We start from the raw sequence: 24,848 nt of genomic DNA, 5'->3' as shown, positions 1-24,848 counted from the left end.
AGTTTTGGAATGACATAAGGTTTAGTAAATGATGACAGAATTTTAATTTTTCATTTTTGGGTGAACTATAGAACATTATGCATTCTAATCATGTCTGATTTTAATTTCTTAAGAAGTTCCTTATGCAAGAGCACTATAAAATCAGGTCTGGACATGTTTTCCATGCAGATGCTGCATCTGTCACGGTGGTCAGAGGCTGGATACTCTCAGATAGCCACACAGGCAACACTAGATGTCAGTGTTCTCGCTGATGTCGGGCTGCAAGCTTTTTGTTTGTGGGAAGGAGAAGCAAATAGTTTGAGAAGTTGATGCTTGCACTTCAGAACTTGGTGGTCCTGGTGGATTTCCTTATATTAGAGGGACTGTCTATGAGGAGTTAGGGGCTATTACTGTGCCAAGCCTGATCACGGGGCATCACTTTCATCTTGCCAACACTCTTGTATAATTAGCAGAAATTTGCTGAGATGTGTTTTCTCCTCCCTTCATTTCCTAAGATGAATCATCAGGAGTATAGACTAAACTCCCTTTCTTAACTCCTAGGATGCGAAAGTTAAATGTAAAATTAATGGTTCGTCTTATTTATAAGATATATTTAGTATTTTTTCTTTTCTGTTTTGGGCTTCGAAGCTGTTAGATTGGATTCACCTAACATGCCTTATGCACTTCTGGAGGCACTTTCTATAAGTTTGAGTTTTTTTTATGAAAGTATGTTTCTCATGTGTGCTCCATCTTGTTCTTAATGATCATAAAAAAATACTGAAAGAACACAAGTCATAAATAATCTATCCACTCACACAAGTTTTAATCTTGAGTAAAAAAAAATTCAGTCAATAATAGCCTACTAAGAATTGTGTGATTTTTCTTTTATTATTTTGAAAAGGTGATTTAAATAATTAATTTCATTCTACTCTGTGAGACAAAGAATGACATTTAGGATGAATATTACATAGCCTACATAGTATATCCTATAAAGTATTACTTATGTGTCTCTGAGAAATAAGATTAATTGTTCATAAAATCATTAATTTAACTGTTGATTAGGCTTTTGGTGAAATGACCCCTAGCGCCGAATCTACTCAATTTCGTGATGACGTCACATGTTTTTGCGCACCAATCAGAGCGCAGAACAACCCGGAAAGAGCGCCTGTATTCAATTTGAAAAGAACGAACAACGTCAGGTATGGAATTATTTTGCGTTTATACGTTCTATATACGATTTAATTAATGGTAACTGGATCATAAAGTGAGCTACAGTATATAGAACACGTGACAACAGAAGTGTAGGCTACTTCTACATTGTTTTTGAGGTCAGTCATGCGAAAAAGTTACTTTTTTACTCCCTGCCTGTTGACTTTAAGAGTTTTATTATACATAGTGACAAAATAAATTTCATTGTTAATCAAAAGCTACGTATTTATTTAATCCTCCGTTTCTTAGGATCTGAGAGACCCTTAAGGCTATATTTGTTTGTACTTATACTAAAGATTGATACTTGATGCTTTTGTGAATTGTAAGAGCTGATTATAAACTCAATTTCTTACTCAATGAGATCATATTTCATTTACTGAAATTAGATTACTGTATCTGTGGTCTCAGAGACCTCATATATAAAACAAGAAATAATGTAGACTGTAGAAGTACCCCCCTGCAGCAAAAAAAACATATATAAATAAAATAAAAAAATAAATGCAACTAGGTTATAAGGTTTAATATATATATATATATATATATATATATATATATATATATATATATATATATATATATATATATATATATATATATATATGCTTTTTTTTCTTTTTTTCTCAACAATGACTTGTTTCTGGAATCAAATTGAGACCTATAAGAATAATTTTACTATTACTCACTATATAATTCCATAGTGATGAAAATCTCTGGAAATCTAGTTGTAAAATTGTGATTTCCTTGGCCTGCAAAAATCATTGAAATGAGTGTCTTAAGAAGTCATGCAAAACTCATGGGAATTTCTATAGAAAATCTAAATGTTTATGCTTTGGCTCAGCTATGAAATATTTAATCAGCTGTTTGTAGAGTTAAACTTGCTTTAGGCCATCATGATGACATCAGTTTGCTTTTATTAGACCTTATTTGGACTTGTTTCCATTTTTAATTTAAAAGCCTGGAATCTGAAAAATTTGATTTCTTACAATTGTCTAAATTCATGGTCATTATCTTTAACTAGAACTAAAACCGTAAACCTTTTTCATACTTGAAATAAAATAAACGTTAAATTAAGTAAAACGGATAAAAAACAGTATAACAGTAATTCATCTACAGGCAGCATTTCTCTTTTTTTCACCAAAATGACTTAAACTGAATGAACTAAAATAACAAAAATAAATAAACAAAAACTAATAAATAAAAATTATATAATAAAATGTAATGACTAAAACAAACTAAAATTAAAGAAAGAGAAACTATAACAAAACATAACTAAATATTAACAAAAAGTATAATATGATACCAGTTATAATAGCACTGTAGATCTAACCGTAACCATCAGAGCAATAACAGTGAGTGGGAATATTTGGACATGCTCCAGCTCCACCCCTCATCCATGTGGCTCTTCTGGGAAGCAGATCTGTGGACTTGCCAATGCTGATGATGTTGCACTGCTTTATTTACAGGTGTTACCCAACACCTTTATATTTAGAGACAAGAGTGTTTGTAAAGAAAACCAGGGTTTGTCTTTGTAATTTTCCATATGTATGCATAAAACCTTATCCTGAACAAAAGAAAGTGGGCTTGTTTAATATAAGCGCTGAGTTATGCAAACAAACCCTGCCGGTTGCTCCATATTTATTCTTTTTAACTAGGTACTCCTGACCCCAGTCCTCTTCAGCTGGCTTTTAATTGGCTTCACTGGGCCTAAAATGCTGCAATATTTCTCAAAATTGACTGCTTATATGAGTGTCGAGAGTGATGCAATTTACAGTAAGTTGCTGGTAAAAATGGACCGTGGCACTGGCTTCAGACGCAGCACTTAGCAGAAGCTGCATGGGGCACAAGGAACTTCAGGGGATGCCGTTCACATTTTAAGGGGGTTTTGTACAAACAAGGGGACGGGCACCACAAAGGCTGATGGGATGGGATTGGTGCTTTTGCTCCTCATGGATACCCGTATGCACACCTCTTAGTCTTTTTGGGTGGATCGGGCTGCCTTGTTTACAGTGTGTTATAGAAGGGCTGACGCCAGCCTCCCTCAGGAGAGAACAAGGGTTAATTGCTGTTAAAGTGTTGGTCTCGTTCCTCTTTCTGGCCCTGACGCTCCATTAGAGCTGACACTAATGAGGCAGTGCAGAGAGGACACTCGGAGTCAAGGGACAGCTCCACCGGCTGGGGGAGGGAGTCATGATGGAGAGACTGAGACTTTACTTCGCTGAAAGAGAGAGAGAGAGAGAGCATGCACTAATTCATAGATCAAGAGTGTGTGTTGTTCAGTGTTGTTGGGATGTGTGTAGGTTTGGCTTCTCTTAATTGGAGGCTTACCCTCTGCATATGTTGTTTGTTTGTCATTACGAATTCATAGGGGACTGAATAGATGGTCGTCCCTCATACTTGGTCTGTTGTTTAGTCAAATGCTATTGGCTAGTTATTTGACTGTATTGATTGTAGTTTAGAAATGTCAAAGTATGGATTTTTAACACCCTAATAATGTAAATTATGAAATTGGCTAAAAAAGTACTTTTAAAAAAATTAAAAAAGAGCATTGATTAATGAAGTCAACAGAAGATGTGAAGCTGCTCTAAAGTTATTTAATATTTAAAATATTTTCTTTGGCTTTTATTTGAATAAATACTATATAGAATTCTATGTTTTATCAACTACAATATGTAAAAAATTGTGCTGTCAAATGATTAATCGTGATTAATCACTTCCATGTTTACACATGTCATGTTTATATATTAAATATATTTATAAATAAAATGAATTATATGAATATAAATGTATACATATAAATAATATTTTAAAATATACACATGCATATATTATGTAAACAAAAACTTATTTTGGATGCGATTAATCGCAAATTAATCATTTGACAGCACTAGTAAAAATTATAAAAAATTATACAGTTTTATTAAATTCTGAATGATTAAAAGCACCTATATAAGCAAATGCAATTAAACAAGGCTGAAATAATTAAAATCATTATTAAAATATTTTTAATGTATTATAATTTCTTATAATATACACATATAGATTAATATATAATGAATTTGATTAAATCAGAAAAAAAATGGAATTCACTTATTTTATATCAAATATAAATTAATTTAAAAAATATCAATAGGAGCAAACTGAAAGTGAAATTAAATAATAAAAGTAATCTAAATAATTTTAGAAAGTCATTTAATAGTTGAAATATTTTCTATTTATTTTATATTAGCTCTTTAAGAACTTTATACAATTTTATAAATTGTATCATAAACAATAATCAACAGTTTATAAAACTATTATTATTATTAAATAAATGTTTAAGTTATGAATTCTTAAAAATACAAATGTTATTATATGTAAAATGTTATTATATGTGAAAATATACATATACAATGTATTGTGTATACGTGTGTGTGTGTGTGTGTGTGTGTGTATACAGTATATATGAGCACACACACAAATTAATATATAATAAATCATTTGAAAGTTAGTATTTAAGTATATATGTATTTAAGTAAAGTAATTGAAAATATTTTTAATTCAAATTTAATTAGTTTTTTAAATGGCTCAACTTCAGATATATATTAAATATAAATATGAAGATTTCAGTTATCATCATTACATTTTTATTTTGGTCAACAACCGGTAATTGGATGTCTGTTTAATAGTGATTTTCTGTTTTGTAGGTATAAAACTGATCTGGAATGGTCTGTCATGAGTTTTGCTCCGAGTCCGTTCACCCCCATGAGCATCCGCAGCATTCAGGAGCAGCGGGACCTCTGGGAGAGGAAGAGGAGCCACACGGCCCGTGAGCTAGTCCAGAGTGAACAAAGATACTGCGAACAGCTAGATCTGGTCGCCACGGTTAGTCTCTCTATAGACCCAACATTACACAAACGCCCATGGGCTGACTTGTATCAAACAATAGACTGATGAGGAAATCACTTGTCAGGGCTGGATTTAGTCATAGAAACAGAAAAATTTGATTATCATCAGAATATCTTTATTAATACAATTCTGAAATTCTAATTATCTTTGAGAGCTTTATTGAATGTTTCAACAGCACAAGGTTTTCCGTTCATTGAGTCGTCCTTGACACCATCACAGGGCTATTCCTTTGAAATTCATAGTTTATAACCTGCTCAAGGCTTTTATTCTGCAGGTAATTAAGATCACAGAGTTTTCCGTGCCATTTCTGTGCGTATTTTGTTGTGTATATCAAAAGAATTGGCATTTGGACTTGAAAAGCTAACACGGCGAACTCGCAGGTCTTTCTCATTGTTTGTGAATGGCGCAGCTAATTAAATGGTTGACTGTTAAAACACAACTTTTTTTGAGAAACCAAACCGCTGGTGGAGTTGTGTTAGATATGTGGCTCATATGAAGCAGTTGGAGGTAATTGAGATGTCATTGCTGCAAAATGCTTGGCTCTCCACAGATTTGTTCTCGCTTTGTCTCAAGGGTGTGCGACGAGAGGTGACACTCTCAGTAAGATGAAGAGTCATGTACGAGTGGCGTCTGAAAATTACATTTTCTCTCCCTCCTGTCTCTGTCTTTTCTCCAGTACTTTGTGGAGATCTTGAAGGCCAAAGGAACCCTCAGGCAGGACATTAGAGAAAGCATCTTCAGTTCAATTAAATCCATTCATTTAATAAACCAGTAAGTATCTTTTAAATAATTAAGTGAATATTCGCGCTCAGGGGAGAGAGGCGGCTGAGGGTGGCTGGCTTTGATACCGTTTAAAAAGGATGAGAGGGTAGGGGAGTATTAATTGGGGTCTAACAGGAGAATCAAGTTTGAGAACTTGGAGAATGCCTGGTGTGCCTTATCTTATGTTATTCTCTTTAATTGGATTGAGAATCGATGTGGATGCTGGATTTAGGCTTACAGATACACTTTCTCCAGAGTATTTCCCGTTATCCTGCCTCTGTTACAATCAGAGGTGATGGTGGCCTGTTCATAATGGCCGCCATTTGTGTTTTCTAAGCCTAATGTGTTGATAAAAATAAGTATTTGCAATCGCTGATGTTTTAAACATGTATTTTTAATGAAAGTGTTCATTACCATGCGTTCATTACTGATACTCAGTCTTTCATCCTGACTTCAGCACTACTGTAGCTGATTCGCCGGTTATAGACATCAGGCTATTCCACACAAGGTTTAAAGTTAGCATGAAACACTGTTTGCAGCCCATTTCAAGTTTGCATAGCAATCAGGTTTTTTGCACTTCTGAGTAACACTGGATATTCAATATAAAAAGAATTCTTGCAGGACCTGATTTTATCCTATAAGATCTCATTATGATACCAACATTTCAGTAGTTGTAATGTACGTTTTGTTCTTATGTTGTTGACAAATGCTTTTATTTAAAGCAGGACATAGTGTTGAAGCTTTATGTCAGAATTTCCGGAACAAATTCAAAACATTGAATTGAAAACAGTTTTTTCACTGATTTTTATTCTTTCTTTTTTTTGGTGGGGGGTTGGGTGAACATTCCTTGATTAATATTAACCGCATATACAGCAGCAGCTCTGTTGAGCTGTATTTATATCTAATATTTTATTACAAGTTGTTTTTGTCCATAACACTCACTAAAATTACCATTAATACAGCAAGAAATGGATTTGATTGTGAAACCAGTTTTGTTATCGTAAAATACTTTTAAAACATTGTCTTCGGTAACTGTAATAATAAAGCTTAAATAAAATATAAATATTAGATGAGAAAATGTAAATTAAAAAAATATACATTTTGATTTGGTGAATAACTGAAATACATTAAATTGCTAAATTTTAAATAAAGACGTGTTTACATTTATGCATTTGGCAGACGCTTGTGTTTTAGTGACTTGCATAACATGTAATGAAAAAATAAAAAGGCTAAAACTTCTATAGATAAAAGCTATAAATAAAAGTTCCTTCAAACTAGTAATAAATAATACAATAGTCTATAAATAATACTAAAATAACAGCCGGAAGTACTGAAGTACCGGCACTTTTGAGAAGGGCAGTGAGTTGGAAAATGAGAAATATTTGTGATGTCAGCTAAAAAGAAGGAATCAGTCATTTCAGTCCAAGGTGTAGATGTGTAGTTTACAGTAATAAGAAATTCCTTGATGACTTTGATAATGTCTTTGTGCTAAGTCGTGAAACCCAGCTGCGACTCTTCAGCATACAGACGATTAGACTCTCTGCTTGAGGGGTACCACTCTGCTTGAGGGGCATTTATGACAGCTTGAGCAAATGAAAAGCCGGTGCCACTGGAAACGAGGCGCAGGAGATGAAATAATACATCAGAAAAACTGGCCTGAAGAGCAGTCGGCATTGATCTGCCCATGCGGGCTGGGCAGACTAACAACAAATTAACTCACAGGTGTCAAGAAGCCTGTTCTTGTTCATTTTATCTGAGGCTATCTATGGCACAGAGCTCTCGTGAAGCATTTTGTGTTTTGATGTACCACATCTGAAAGCAAAAATAGAAAAGCATGCCTCTCCTAATGTCCAACAGCCTGTAAGCGTATTGTATTAAGACCTTCAAGCTTGCGTTAGAGAGATCATTGCTCCTCAGTGCAGGTGAGCAGTGTTTGATATATTTAACAACATGATCACTCTCAGAAAATTTAACTGACATGCTCAGAGAGATGTTACCTAACAGGAAAAACCTAGTCAGGAGATTTCATTAGTCATGAATTGGCCAAAGTTTTCGTATGAGTTAATACATCGTGGTTTTGTTGCGTACATATTACCAAACGACTGGAAGGAGAACTACTGACTGCCTTCGAGGGCCTCATTCAGGCCCTGTTGATTGAGAATCATAAAATTGTCTGAATAATGAATCACCGTGGGTCCCCGAGCCTCCCATCAATGCCTGATTGACGGGCCTCTCTACAAACAGTGGCTGAATGAAGATGGAGGGCTGAGTTTCAGAGCCCGATGTATTGGATAAATCGGTGCTCGGTTACCATATATCATCATTAGAATCAGTTATTGAAGTGCCGGGTGAAGCGTAATGGCAGTCTCTCAATTTAGATCTGTGAACAGACAGCAGTGGCTGACTGATTAAAACGAATAAAGTGCTTGCGTTCTCCAAAACCACATCGTTATCAGGAAGCTTCTTCAGATGCATGTTGATATCTACTGGCTGCTGAAGGTTATTTGAATCCTAAGCTGAAATCATCACTTTTTTTTATCTTGGACTAGTTGTAGCACAGAAAAACAGAGAACAAGGACAGGAGGTGAGCTGTAGAATATTTTTTTTATATATTTTTTTATCATACACAATATGCACTTTATAGTAGAAAAAAAAATAGTATGAATGCATCTGAATTCATAAACCATTGTAGATTTTAAAGTAAATTTGTTCAAATGTCTTTTCATGACTTTATATGTTCTGTGAAATGAAAAAGGAGATATTTAGCAGGTTGTCCAAGCTGCTATTTTCCATACAATGAAAGTGAATGGTAATAGTTACTAATAAAAGTAGTGTGTTACAATATTGTGTTTTTGTGTTACTTTTAGTCACCTGAGTTGATACTTATTTATTTTTAATAACAAAAATCTAGTTCTAAAAGTTCTATTTTTGGCAACTTTAAAGGCCCTTTCACACCAAATGTAAAATCAATAAGCCTTATTTGAAAAAGTTTATTTATAAAGTAATGCATTACTTTACTAGTTACTTGAAAAAATTAATCTGTTTACATAACTCGCATTACTTGTAATGCATTACCACCAAAACTGATGGTGACTGCAGCCACCAGTCTCACAGCACTCTTTTGAATTCTTTTGAAGCACTATTTTAATGGTGAAGGTTTTTTTTTTTTTTTTTTTTTTTTTTTTTTTGTATGGAAAAGAACCTGGACATTTTTCAAAACTTCTCCTTTTGTGTTCCATAGAAGAAAGCAAGTCATGCATGTTTGGAACAACATGAGGATGAGAAAATTTTTTATTTTAATTTGAAATTATTTTATTTGTACATTGTACATATTTTATGCATTTGACAGAAATACATTTTTAATGAGACAATTAATTGTATTCTTTTTTATTTTTATTTTTAAAATTTTATGCTTTTAACAGAATTTAATTTTACATTTCTGATGTATTATTTCAATCAATTGTATTATAATTATTTTTTGTATAAAGTCTTATGAGTGATTATATAACCCGAGGACAATGCTAACCAATCATTCCCAGTTTTCCGTAAAACCTTCAAAATGATGGCAGGTGACAGTAATACAATGACATTCGAAGAAATAAAATAATATCTGTCTGTTTTATTTAAGTTTAAAAGAATAGCGTGCAGTTGGTTTGAAGTTCATTGTTTGTACATCACATGATACTATTGGGTCGATAAATACATTCCGTATTCATTTAACACTGCTGAACAAGCAAACAAACAAAACTTGAATATATTGTCACGCCGCTGCCATTCGTCAGAATTATGACTGTTTACCTGATGAGGGGAATAAGGCAATAGTGGAAAGAACCCAATTATCATAGAATGCACTGTAACAGTGATCACCAACTTGAAAAGGGCTGTCACTTAAGTAGCACAGAATCAAAAACGCATTTGAGAGAGAAATATTCTGAACGAGTGTGTCTTGGGGGTTTCTTAATGACAGTAAATGTGGTGTGGAAATAGATCAAATAGTATCCGATATGAAGAAAGAGGGTCCTTGTCGCTATTGAAGGGAGGAGGGAGTCTCCCAACAAACCGAACGATGCTTTTGGGTCCTGTACATATTTGTGTTTTTACGAGCGTTTGTGTCGCTGCTAAGTATTCATCAACGATAATTAGTATTCCTCAGTTCATGCTTCCCACAAATGAAGCCACATAGGCCTCCATTGTTTGGTTGAGTCTGTGCCCAGCCCAGATGTCGCAACCGCTAAGAATTAATGTAGATTAACATGACGCAGGAGGAATGCTAATGTTATCTTTGTCATCTTCCTGACGGCCAGAGAATTTAATTGGCCTAAAAAAAAAGAGCATAAAAAATGTAAGTCGTAATTTCATATTTATCATAATAGCCTCTGGCTGTGAGGAGGAAAAAGGAAACACTATTTTTCCCGCCCTTTGCCCTCGTTAGAACTCTCTCGGCTGCTCTAGCATCTCCCGATTACGAACAGAGGCTACCTTGGCTAGCAACTTCATTAAAATCTATTTAAATCAACTTCAACCGCAAAATGCTCCTTCTTCCAGCATGTAAAAAACGCAAAGTCTCAGGGAACATCATTAGGGAGAGTGTGCGTGTATCTGAGGCTGTATTTCTGTTTGGTCTAAGCGGTATCTACCTCACCTAGTTTGGATAATAAGCTACCTCACAAGTGTCAACACCCTCACCCTTGAATTATAGCCATGTCACCCTAATGTGCCTGACAGCCAGAGCATCAACTCTTCCATTCCTCTTGAACACCTTGTTTTGTTCCTGGTTTCGCAATGAGTGCGTTCCCGCTACAAAGCGCTGCACGCTTGCCCTTGGGCGCTAGCCTCAGCACCCTTGTCTCAAATAAGTATGTCACCCACAGGGAGGGGCCCTCGCATGACACCACACAAATCTGACTAAAAACACTTCCTTTCGCAAATACGTTTGCCTCTGAACTAACCCCCCTCATTATTTGTGACAAGAAGTGCCTTGATTTCCAAAACAGTATCAGCGTTATCATTGCGTTTGGAGTGCGGTGGCAAGACTGCAGGGTAGGGTACCGTGAAAGTGGGCCCTGTTATTTGTTTTTTGAGTTAACAGTACTTAATTGCTGATGATTTGACACAGTACTATTGTTCTTTGAAAGCATGATTTAATATGTAATTGTGCAATTTAACGACAGGAAAAATAAAACAAATAAAAAATTGAATAAAATATAATGAATTATTATATTAAATGTATTATTTCATTAACTAATTTGTTAGAAAATAATTACATTTAATTTATTTATTTTTCAAATGTTTGTATATATATATATATATATATATATATATATATATATATATATATAAACAATTAATGAAAATGTGTGTGCGTATATATATATATATATATATATATATATATATATATATATATATATATATATATATATATATATATATATATATATATATATATATATATATATATACAAACACACACACACACAGGGGTGCACATAATTTTTTCAGCCTGGTTCTCATAAGAGAACCTGGAGATTTGGTTTGGTCCTCACACTGCATATAGCGTGACCCATTAAATGCAACTATAAAAAATGAATTAATAATAGTTATAATATTATTACACTTTATTTATTTAGTTTTTAAAAAAATTTAATAATAGTAAATAAACTAAATAATAGTGTGTGATAATATTATTAAAAATAAAAAGCAGTCCTAGTATTAAATACAAATGCATTTATTTTATAGTAAATAAACGTAAAAATAAAATCCTAATATTTACTACTACTTTGTTTGTTTGCCTCTTTAAGAAGAATCGCTTTATGTATTCCCCAATTTTAAGTCGCTTTGGAAAAAAGTGTCTAAAAATAAATAAACAAAAGCGTTTTCATCATATTCAAACTTAAAATCAGCAGGCCTTTATTTTGGCGGGTTGCCGGAAAGTAAGTATACGTGCTTCCGGATTTAGCGCTGCTGCTGATTAAAGAGCATCAGTGGATGAATGTCACAGTTTTGTATTGTGCTTTGAAACGGTAGGCATAGCCTAGATTTATGCTTTCAGGTTGAAAATAAAACTTATATAGTACAGTTTGTGATCTAAAATGGTAATTGTGCATTAATAGCTGTCAACCATGTCGGTACGCAAATGCGCTGTCAGAACATATTATATATATATTATATATATATATATAAAATTTTGTTAAATAAGTTTATTACTAAGTACTAACAAATGCATTATTTGATTAATTTATTAATGTGTGTGGTGATTTTATATAAAATTGAAGAGTATTTCTAAATAAAACATTTTTATTGATTACTTATAGATTTATCTATTTTGTTATTGAATTTTAATTATTAACACAGTGAATGGAATTAATATACAGTGTTCTAATTCAAAATATTTACTTTTCTATATTATAAATAATTTATATTTTATTATATCTTTTTTATATTTTTATTTTATTATTATTTATATTTTTTATAATGTATGTTTATTATATATATATATATATATATATATATATATATATATATATATATATATATATATTATTAAAAAAAAAAATTAACAGCACATTTGAGGAATTATTAATTATGCTGCATTAAGCAAACAATATTTTTTACTTCGTTAAACAGGACCCTACTCATCTAGAACTGGGGAGATTTGGTTTTCACTTCTGTTCACATGCTGATGCATTTGGCATTGACAGCCATGCTTACAAGTGTGACTCTTTATGTTGTACGGCCTTGAATATACGCCGAATATTGTTAAATTTGACACACTGTGTAATTTTCCTTCTCTTTTGATTATGATTTAGATTAATTTTTTACCTGCTATGAAATTAAATGGTCACTGGTATTGGCTTTTCGCAAGTTAATGCCTTATTACCTGGATAGAGGTCACCTCCTTATAGAAAAGCCAGTGGCTACGTCTATCAATATGAAATCATGAATATGTATTCATTATAGATCTATGGTAATGCACAGGATTGACAGTATGTCATGCTCTACTTCTAATTAGTCCAAACCTATTAAATCATTTTACAATTCCTCATCTATGGCAGCTTTTTTCACCCTACCACATTGTTTGGCTCAACCTTGTGGGGGGAAAAAGGAAGAGAAGACACAATGTCGGGTCAGTAACTCAAAGATCGCCATTCAAAATGATTGACGTTTGGAACGGTGAAAAAAGATGGAGTCACCTACCTGATTAAGGCTTATGGATGACACTCTGTGCAAACAGATCTCTCCAGGCAAAGCCCAGCGGTACCATTAGGTCCAACACTACCATGTCATTACGCTTGACTTAAGTGGGCAGCTTCCATCAGTCGGCCGGAAAAAAGTGCGATGTGGAGTCTCTCTCTTTGCTAATTAGCTCCTCCCTCGGCAAGGCACCTGTACCCAAGTGTACGGATGACTGATTCCTTGTTAGACCAAATCAGTTAGTGGTTAAAGAATCATTGGCACGCCTGGCTAATGCTAACTTCTGTATTCTGTGTGCTTGTGGTGAACTGAGGGGGCATATTAACGTGTTTCGTGCTATGCTAGTAATTTTGTCTGATACCGAATATATGTTTGAGTGTTAGCCTCACAGCAAAGCTCTTCCAAGCCGCATGTTAACATCTGGTTTTATTTATCTGAGGGGAAGCCTGGAGCCTCACAGATTTTAATGTCTTAATTAAGGAGGAATACGTCTGCGGCCAATTGACTGGTTCTCATTGATTGCAGACTGAGCTGTTTAAGTTAGCATTGATTCCTCCGCTAGGCCTACATGGCTGTAATTGCTGGAACATGGGCTGGCGTGTTTGCCATGTCGCATGATTAAAACATGGCTGGTTTGTCCTTCAAAATCCACCGTCACATGAAAATGATTAAGAGAACAGCAATCAAGATCTCAACGTTTACTCAACCAGTGGCTCTTTTTACGTGTTGTTACATGTTAATTTGACATTTTTAATTTGCTTTTTAGTACATAGTGTTTTTAACATTGATGGAACATATGTAATGTGACGCTTAAATCTTTTAAAAGATAGTTTTGAATTATTTTAGAAATGCACAATATACCTGTAACATTTAACTTATTGGCCAGTATAGATTTATATCTATTTATTTATTTGTGTAAAAATATTTATTTGATCAAATATCAATTAAAAATGTTCTATTTTAATATTAAACATTAAAATATCCTGCTATGTTTAATAGGAATCTTGAAATAGATCAATAAATGACAGCATTTCTAATCTTTAAAAATACAAAAAATGTAAAATCATTAGCAACTCTCAAAATTAATGTTGTTTTCATGCTTTACCATAATTTTGAGATGCTTAAATTCACTTGTTTAAATAGATTTAAACTTTTAATGTTTTAGGGTTTTTTTTTCAGACAAAACGTATTCATTTTAGTTTAGTTAGTTTTTTAATTATAGAATTTTAATATTTTTTAAATATTTTTTTGATGACTTTCCTATTATTTTAAAATGTGGAAAGCTTTATGTATTTGACAGGATTCAATCAGATTTTTTATTTATTTTTTTGCTTTCCTGAATAAAGGATTCCTCTCACAGCATGTCCAACATGCAGTGATTTAATGTTGCCGTGTTTCTCAGAGGGAGACCCCAGCTGCTTCGGCCATAAATGTTAGCCGAACAGGTGTTGTACACGGTGAGCGCCGTTTGAAGATGATGGATTGTTTTGTGTACTTGATATGTTTATTTATTATTTATTTAGCACAAAAAGTAGCACGGACTTATGCTTTTCTCAGAGGGAAGCACGATTGCAAACTAATTTTACATAAAGAAGTGATATTTTGCTATGCTAATGCAGACTCTGTCTGCCATTAGCCTGACATGGTTCCTCTGAATGTATGTTTAATAATGAAACCAGGGTTGCCTCTATTCAGAAGACAGCTTGTGATAAGAGAAAACAGAGATGTCTCGTTGTGCATGAGTGAGACTGAGTCACAAGCGAGACTGAATGCACAATTCAATAGACATCACGCCACATGCATCATCTACAGGGGTGATACTGTTGGTGGGAGGTAAACAGTGTTATCGCTAGCATTATCAAATGTGCTCTACTGTTGTATCAAGTTGTTTTCATGGAAGCAGATCTTTGATTCATGGTTCATTTCCTTCTCAGGTTCAGGTGAAGAAAAGCAAAGCCTTCAGACGGTTTAAAAAGTTCAATCAGCAGAAACTTGAGGATTTGCTAACGCTTCCTCTTCAGCGCATCCATCAGTAAGTCCTCCAAGACACGTGTGACAGTATTTGACCTTTAAAGTCAACAGTTATTGGTTATCAGCAGATATTAATCTTGTTTTAGTTTATCGGTTATTGGTCATTTTTATTTATCGGTTGTTGGGCAACATTACAGTTTTTATTTTATATATATTAGCATTTATCATCTGGCTTAGAATATTTAATTGTGCATGCTCATTTCTTTTATTTCAATATTTGGATAACTTTTGCCCATATCTAATGCTCACTTCAGGTTTAAAATTGACTAAAAGTTGTTATTTTGTGTAAAGTGCACTAATAATTTAACAGTGTTAAATGTACTCTTTAACAAATGTCAAAATTAATATTGTTTTTTCCATATTATAATGCATAATAATGTTGTGATGCCTAAAGTTATGGATTTTAGTGTTTTTTAAATGTATTCGGTTATCAGCTATAACATGAAAAAATATTTATCAGCTTATTGTTATGGAAAATAATTATTATATTGGTGCATTCCTACCCAAAAAGGAGAATCAATTCATAGCAGGTCTTTGTTTTGTAGTCGTAGACATGAGTGTTTGTGAAAAAAGTCTATTTTATATATATTTCTACTTAATTTATCCATTTGGTGATGGTAGCGGTGCATAAATGACACACTTCACCTAAAGATGTTTTGATTTTGTGCTGTTTAATGGACTCCTCAACCACTTATTGCATTTGACGTGCAAAGTTTTCTTCTAATCTCAATAAATGTCAGAGTACCTCAGCCATTGAATTTTCAAATAAATGAGATGGATTGGTCAGTGGATGTTTTTTGTGTATTTAAAGTTTAAACCATCTGCTTTGGTGAAGAGATTACGGGATCGACAGCATCAACATGTTGAAATGCAGTCAGTTCTTGATGGGAATGTAAAGCGTTTTGGTTATGCATCAGTGTCTTCTGACACAGGCCAGTCTACTTCACAGTCTTCTGCTCAGCTGTCAAATCACTCTACAACTTCACATTTTTTGTGGATTTACTTTAAAGACGGATTTTGGGAATCATTTGATGGCATGATAACAGAAAGCTGTCACCACCGGGTTATGGTTTTCATGCTTGAATTCTCTATCCGTATTTCTTTGCTTTAGAGGAGTCAGTGCACGGCGCGCACCGAGCCTCTCAATGACAGATGTAATTATTGTTTGATGTCGTGCTCACACCTGCCTTCAGACTGTCCAACAACTGTCAAAATCCCTTTTGTTAAGCCGCCGATTTTGTTGGCTGTAATTTCATGCGGTCGTGGTCTCAGCCGTTAATTAGTGTAACAGGGTGCGAAATGAACTAGAACATGCTTAAGAGCCAGCAAAAATTACATGGCATTCCTTTTTCAAGCTGCTCGAGTCCATCTTAATTAGGCTTTTATGTCACTCCTACTTATTAAATGTGGTTTCCAACATGAAAGGAGACAAACACAATGTCATTCTTGCTATGACGATAATTATGTCTTTATATTTATTATTTATAAGAACGTTCTTCAGCTAGCGCCCACCTGTCATAGGTTTCATTGGTTTTTATCATATGCAAAATTATAATCCTGTTTGTTTACACAGGCCCTCTTTATGTGTCTTTTGTGCATCCCTGTGTATTTAGGTGATTTGATCGTGATTTTACTTTTACTTTTTACTTTAGTGTCCTCTGACCAATATTTTATAAAGGAAATAAACATTTATAAACATTAACACCAACATGCAGTATTTAAAAAATTAAACCACTTGCCTAGACTTTATGGACAGAATTGAAATTAAACCTTTTTGTTAGGGGTGCACCGAAATTTAGGCCGCCGAATGCCTGTTTAGTTGTCGGTGGATTTGCCTATATTTGGCGTTGAAAAACGGATCAACGCCAAATATAGGCAATTTACTAACGATTCAATGAACACTTTGCCTATGTCTCAAAAATCGAACAGGATTTTTTTTTCACAAAAGTGACAGCCCTATACGAGAGGACACCAAAGTTGCAATATGTAACATTTGTTCTGCAAAAATCTCCAAAATTGTGGATTTTTTTGCACAATTTTTAAAAAACTATTTTATTTGATGGAACATAAAACTTGAAGAATAATTATTATCTATATTTATTGTAAAAAAAAATTTATGTTTTGTTATGTAACTGTTAATAAAAGTTTGATTATTATATTGTGATTTTTCAATTCAGATCCATTAAATCCAAGCAATATATATATACGTTTTTAAAAGAAGCCATTTTCGGCTTCAGTTTCGGTTTTCGGCCAAGTGCATCCTAAATTTTCGGTTTCGGCGCAGAATTTTCATTTCGGTGCATCACTACTTTTTGTTTATCTTCATAACACAAATTAAGAAATTTCTGATGAAATCCGAGAACTTTCTGATCCTCAATAGACATCAACGCAGGTTACATGTTTAAGGTAGTAAGAACAGCATTAAAATAGTCTGTCTGTGGTTCAATCTTTATTTACTATTTATTTATTTTACTATATATATCATTAACCTTTAAGACTGAAAAAGAAGAGTAGAAATTGTTAAATAAAGTTAAGTTTTCTTTGCGCACAAAAGAATTCTCGTAACTTCATAACATTGCGGTTGAACCATTGCTGTCACATGGACTATTTTAATGATGTTCTTACTACATTTCTGGGCCGTGAACGAGTCAGAACATGTCAGTGTTGCTATATATGGAGGGTCAGAAAGCTCTCGGATTTCATCAAAAATATCTCAGTTTATATTCTGGAAATGAACGAAGATCTTATTGGTTTGGAACTATAGGAAGGGGAGTAATTAATGACTGTCCCTTTAAAATGAAATCCATAAAGTCATGTTAATTTTGAATAAAAAGTTAAAAGGGAAAAGCTGGCACACTGTTGCTCTCAAATAGTCTATTATTGAGTAGTGGGCGTTATTATAAATTTTAAATTTTCTGTAATTAATATTATAATTCAGCAAAGATGTGCTAACTTGATCAAAACTAACAGTAAAGACATTTATAATGTCACAAAATATTTTTATTTCATATAAGGTTGTTCTTTTAAACTTTCTATTTGTCCAAGAATGCTGAAAAAATGCATTACCGTTTCCACAAAAAAACTTAAGCAGCACAGCTGGTTTTAACATTGATAATAATAAGAAATGTGCTCAAAATCAGCGTATTAGAATGATTTCCAGATTAATGGCTGCTGAAAATTCAGCTTTGACCTCACAGGAATAAATAACATTTAAAATTATTTAAATAGGAACAGTTGTTTTAAATTGTAATATTTCACAATATTACTGTTTTTGTTGAATTTTTGATCAAATAAATGCAGCCTTGCTGATCTAGTCACTTCTTTCAGAATATTTTGCGAAATCTTAAAGACTCCAAACATTTAAACAGTAGTGTACAGTATTTTGTATATATTTTTGAATTGTGTGGTCACATTCACTCTGCTTTTTAAATATGATATGTATGATTTGACCAGATTTTTTACCTGTTTTGAGAACTGACCACTTGTTATGAGATCACCTAACACCGGATTCACAAGATGCCTTTAGAAAGAATATAAGGTATTTTCTCACTGTTTTTGTCCCGCAGCAAACCACAGGACCTTGTGTCACACTCTGAATTTTCTCCACCCAGTTATCACAGAGATATTCTCTAATTTCCCTCGAAACTGCAGAGCGCTGACATCTCAATCAGCATGTTCAAAGATGCCCTTGATCTGATCTCATCCTCTCAGGCCCTGATCACTGTGTTTCCTACTGTCCCCCCATCGATTCTGCCTCTCCGCTCACGGAAAGCGAGGACGCATGAGGGGCGCGTAATTGTATGATGATCTTAAGTGGCATGGCAGAAGAGCTCCATTCTCGGAGAGTGCAGATAATCAGGAGTACCGCCTCTAACGGGGACTTAGGAGGAAATTGTTGTCACTTATTGGGCTGGAGGATGATGGATGGCGAGGCTGGCTGTGTGTGGATCATGGTGGCTACTTAAGACGCGGAGCAGGACTGTTGGGAGGGAGGATAAAATCATTCCTATTATTAAACGCCATTTACTGCAGCTGCTGAGATGGGATTCACGTTGTGTGCCTCTGCTCTCAACTCTTCTTCTCCCTGTGGTCTTCCTGACTACAGATGGACATTTTGGTCAATTTGTCAAGCGTCAGACAGAGAAATGAAGTCAATAACCAGATAATTATTTCTGTGTTATGGGCATTATTAAAATTCTATCAATTTTGTCTCAATGAATGTGAAATCAAACATTAAAACTAGTTATTTTAAATGGTAAAAGTGAATTGAAAGTGAAACTGACTGTATGAAAATAGCTTTTCGTCTGTGTGTCTATCTGTCTATCTATATTTTTCTTTCTCTCTATCTATCTGTCTATCTATCTATCTATCTGTCTGTCTATCCATCTGTCTATCTGTCTGTGTCTGTCTGTCGTTCTATTAGTCTATACTTGTATCTTTTATTCTATATGCCTGTCTCATTCTATTTGTCTATCTATCATTCTATCTGTTGTTCTATTTGTTTCTATTTTCTTTAATTCTGCCTCCTGTTTGCTATCGCAATTCATATTCAGTCTAAATATGCAAAATAAATCGGAAAAGGTATTTAAAATTCGTAGATGCATTGTACTGTAAAGTATATGGTAAATTACACTGTAACTGATTACATTTCAAAAGTAAAACCCAGTTTGCATTTGGATTATATGAAATCTTCATGTCTGTATACCTGACCATGAATTTGATTGTCTAGCATTAGCTCTAGGTGGTTTAAACCTTAATAATAGTAATAAAACGCCGTGTTTTAACCCACTTGTACAGCTCTATAATGGATTTGTATGTCCTCAGCATCGACGTAGAGAAGTGCCATATAAGAGGTTAATCCTTGGCTTTGTGGTGGAACTCGTCGCTCGGAGCGGGTCACAAGGTCATGGCCGTGTCTCTTTTACATGCAGAGAGCCTTAAAAAGCGGAGGAGGACTCGTGTTAATGGAGCTGAGCCATTATGTAGCCGATAGTGTCAGGGCTGTTATATGGGCCTGTGCTTACACAGCAGATGGGTTCAATTCAGTCAGTGCTTCAAACACAACATAATGAGGAGTTCAGGAGGTTTTCTCGCCGTTTGTGTTTGTTTGCAAAGGTGTTGATTGAACTCATTTAAAAGCAGCTTTGTAGCGTTGTCCTCCTAATCGTGGTTTCTGTGCTATTGAGACGAGGTCACATCCTCCATATCTGTGGTTTAGTCTTAAGACAAGACCTCGGGTGAACTCACCTCCTCGTTTCTTTTGATCAGTTCAAATGGGTAATGCTAAAGCTCACTTGTTTCGATTCAGCCGGAGACTTGAAGGACTAAGACGAGCACTACAGTATTCTTCAGTCTTGTAAAAGCACTTTTTATTTAATATATTTACTCTCAGAACTGGTATTGATCCCCTAAATATAACATTATCCTCATCTGGTTGTCCTTGATATGTTGACCTCAGGTAGTGATTGCTTAGTACAATGCTCGGTTCTCAAGCAGAGAAGACTTATTGAAATTCTTGGAAGCTATCAGACAATCTACTTTATGTCTTGGCTTTTGTTAATTAGGTTTAGGCGCTTGGGAACAGTCAAAGTGTGGTGAAAAACTCGTAAAATTCTTCTCTAAGTGCTTGTCATACTCTGCTTTGGTGGTTTACATCTAAGCTTATTTTGTATATTAAGATTATTGTTTGCATGCATAGCATGTTTTCATTATTTTGTCATCCTCATGTTGTTCCCTACCTGTAAGAAGATATTACATCTACACAGATGTTTTGTTTCATTTTTTTTGTTTTATAAGTAACAAATTAAAATTAGTGGGAAATTTGAAAACTGAAGTAGTATTTTTTTTTTCTGTATGGTGCAGAATTTTGTGTCCATGTGTGCACACTAATTTAAAAAAAAGTTTTTTTTTCTTACGTTTTGCTGATAATACCAGATTTAATTTTATTTAATTTTTAATTTTATGTAATTTTATTTAATTTTGCATTTGCAAGAAACACTTTGAAATTTATGGGAGGTTTTAAAGTAGAAAACTGAAAAAAAAAAAAATAATTCTGTACGATTTTTGTGTCCATGTGTGCACACAACTAAAATAAAAATAGAGCAAGATTTTTTTGGTGTGTGTGTGTTGCTGACAATACCAGATTTTATTTTATTTTACTAATGGCAAGTAACGCACTGAGCAATAAATTAATTGAGAAATTTCGAAGTAGGAAAACAGAAATAGTATTTTCATGTAAAACATACTCCAATAATCAGCATCATATGTGATGAAAGTCAGTGGGTTCCAAAGTTGCTTTCTGACCCCATTAACTTTCATTATATAGACAAAAACAGCTCTTTAAAAAAATTCAAAAATTTTTTATATATATATATATATATATATATATATATATATATATATAAACGTGCGTTAACGTGAGACTCTTATCGGGCGATTAAAAAAAGAATATCGCCATTAATCTATTCTCAAAGTTGGGTTGGGAGCTGGGTCTATACTAAGTAAGCTATGATGACTTTCACCTTGATATTTTATATAACCGACTGGCTGAGGCCAAACAAAAAGATGTGAAAGAGCCCAATTCAGTACTCGCGTGTTCTGGTGTTCAGGACTCACGCAGAGAAAGGCGTCTCAAAACGCTTGAACACCGAATTTGCTTAATTTTGCTCTTGTGCCGACAAATACATACAAAATATGTCAAAATATCCACCTTGGAAATTATGCTCGAAAAAACTGTCAGTTATTTCTTAAGTGAAAGTAAACAGTTGAGATAAAAAATGGGATGTGTATAATATTGGATGCGTACATCGTCTCTTAAAGTGACCGCGCCTAATTTAGCTACTGGCTGCTGTAATGTTAATCCAAGAAAATGAAAATGAAAATCACTCACTGCTCTTGACTGAATTACTTTGTAGTTTTAACAGTCAAACCAAAAATTATTATGACACCAGATATAATTTTTTATATATATAGCAAAACTGTAATAATGTGAGAAATGTTGTTGTCTGAATAAATGTAGGTTTGATTGTATATTTCATTTTTACATTGAAGACTATCCAGTACTATTTTACATTTAATTATTTGGTTTCTGTACCTTGACACCTACAAACTTGAAAAAAACTTAAACCTTGTGGAAATAGCACAAATAAATAAAAATAAACGACCATACAAATTAAACTATTTCAAACAGGGCCCACTGGTACAACCTTCACCGGGTCCCTGCTGACCCCAGCTACGGCCCTGCTCACGCCTGTTTCACACATACTCCGTCTGCAGTGCGTATGCAGTCCGTGTGCGTTACGTATGTAATGCAGCACGGACTCAATGTGCTTTCACACAGGACGCGTTTGCAGTCCACTACTCGGGACGTAAACGATTGCTGCACTGCTGCAGACGCAACGCTCCTGCAACGCAACTGGAATCCGTTAACATGGGTGCGTAAAAAAATATGCAACGCATACGCACTGCAGACGGAGTATGTGTGAAACAGGCGTAAGGTTGTTTGCACCTTGTGCAATGTGGAATTAGTTTACATCTTTTTCAAGCACTTTGTGATGCATTTTGGAAATAGGAGATGAGCCCCTTTTCTAATGCACCACCTAGCTTGATAAACCCCTTCTCAAAGACTTACTGTTTGTCAATTTTACTTGGGTAACACACATATTCTGAATGCCTTCGGCAGAATTTGAATGAGCCATTTTAATCTAGATTAATCTAGATTAATTTCAAGATCACAGTGAGATTAATCTAGATTAAAAAAATTAATCTATGCCCGCCACTAATATATATATAGTATTTGAAACGACATGATGACGAACATTTTATTTTTGCATACAACTCAATACTGTCAAAAACCAAAGTTACGTGATTTACATCCCACCTCAGAAAAAACCCACATTCTTCATCCAATCCCAATGTACTGTGAACACAGAATGCATTTTGTTATTATAATTTGTTATAATTTAATTGCAGACGTTGGCGACATCTTGGTGGCTTCAGAGGCAATATGCTCATACGTCTGCAGCCATTAAAGAGCAGTAATTATGCAACAGCCAACGCCGTGTTCAATAACCCATGCAGGAGCCTGACAGTGGCTGTTGTCTCTTAATTAGGAATTTGAATCCTTAATGCACGTATTTAAAGACAAATAATTAGACAGATTTTTCCTCCCTCTCCTCTCTTTGCTGACATGTGCGTGTAACTACCAGCTGACCCAACATATCTGCTTCTGCGGGGGGGGGGGCCGGAGCAAGAGAATAAAAACATGAAGCTTGTTTCATCTGCATATTACAAAGGAATTAGCGCGGCAAGGCATCCGCGCCGGTAACTAGGCCAGCGACGCTTTCTAGCGTTCCTCTTCATTAGAATATCTGAACTGTTATAAATACGGTTCAGATTACGTTATTGTCTCGTTATCTTCTCTTTGCTCTGCGCACTAATGAGTGGGACAGGGCAGCTAAACGAGCGAGTTCCGTTTACATTATTTGGAATGTGCTTTAATAATGCTCATTAGGCAGTTCCCTTTTTGTTACTCTGCCGCTTTAATTAGATTTCTTGCCCCCCCATGCCTCTAATAAGGGCATTCGTGGCTGATAATGCCTGTAATGTATTTGTTACTACAAGATGAGACAAGAAGAAAAAGAAGTGAGATTATTTTTCTTTTTAAGTGCCTTTTAATAGAAGGAGGCTTAATTGGGGCTTGTTTGGTTTCCTCTTTTCTTTCATTTCTAATGAGTAATACGCCACTGCTCTAGTTTTTCCCGTGTTCAGAAAGCCTGCTTTGTTAGGTTTCATTTAGGCTGTTTGTAGGCCACAGAGGTGTTTTTTTCTTCTTCTGAAGATCTGCAGATAATCAGATCAAGAATTTATTTTAACTTTATATGTATCTAATTTAATTACATTTTTCCTTTTTTTTGCCAAGGCATTGTTATTATCATTATTTTCTAAATTCTAGACTTTCTAGAAAAAAAACAAAAAAAATGAGAGTTGTATATAAAATTTGTATTTATCTGTTTGTCTTTTTAACATTAAAAGAAAGCAGTTGTTTAATTTAGGATGGATTCTAAACAGCTGTTTTGAATTTCATATTTTTCCTATTAAATATAATGTATATCTTTTTTGCTAAGATATCATTATTACTAGATGTTTCAAAACCCCAAATCCAAAATGTCATTATTATTATTTATTTTTAATTAAAAAAAATTTTTAATAGAATGGATTCAAAACTGCTATATTGAATTTATATTATCTGTATTATTAACTATTATATATATAATAAATATATATTATATAAGATATTATTATTGCTAGATGTTTCAAAAACCCAAATCCAAAATCATATATATATATATATATATATATATATATATATAAGATACAATAATTTATATATTTATATATATAAGATACAATAATTTATTTTCTTTATTAATTATTTATTTGTAGGTTTTTAAAGAATGGATTAAGAACTGCTGATTTAAATCTATCTTATATTTTTATAAGATATTATAAGATCTAAAATATATCTAATATATATAAAATATAACATATATATGAAAATTGTATTGTATTAAATGTCTTTTTATCACATGTGACCCTGGAGCACAAAGCAATAGCCAACAATACATTGTACTGGAAAAATCATTAGGATATTATGTAAAGATCTTGTTCCATGAAGATATTTTGTTATGTATATTTTTATGTACCATAAATATGTCAAAACCTAATATATGATTTGTAATATGCATTGCTCAGAATTTCCTTTGGACAACTTTAAAAGGGATTTTCTC

The 24,848-nt window shown here is 33.8% G+C and overlaps 1 protein-coding gene across 1 annotated transcript in view; it reads left to right on the top strand.

Moving 5' to 3' along the window:
• The first annotated feature begins 1,140 nt into the window (after positions 1-1,140).
• arhgef39 (Rho guanine nucleotide exchange factor (GEF) 39) overlaps positions 1,141-24,848 on the top strand; it is a 41,864-nt gene continuing 18,156 nt past the window's right edge. Inside the window, 5 exon segments of the mRNA XM_059511900.1 lie at positions 1,141-1,178; positions 4,872-5,049; positions 5,750-5,848; positions 12,463-12,505; positions 14,863-15,061. Coding sequence (XP_059367883.1) covers positions 4,900-5,049; positions 5,750-5,848; positions 12,463-12,505; positions 14,863-15,061 — 491 coding nt within the window. The 5' untranslated portion in view covers positions 1,141-1,178; positions 4,872-4,899.

The sequence above is a fragment of the Carassius carassius genome, chromosome 26, assembly GCF_963082965.1.
Source record: "Carassius carassius chromosome 26, fCarCar2.1, whole genome shotgun sequence".
NCBI classification, from domain to species: domain Eukaryota; kingdom Metazoa; phylum Chordata; class Actinopteri; order Cypriniformes; family Cyprinidae; genus Carassius; species Carassius carassius.
The sequence above is the reverse complement of the archived record's forward strand: the minus strand, read 5'-3'. Positions and strand labels throughout refer to the sequence as shown.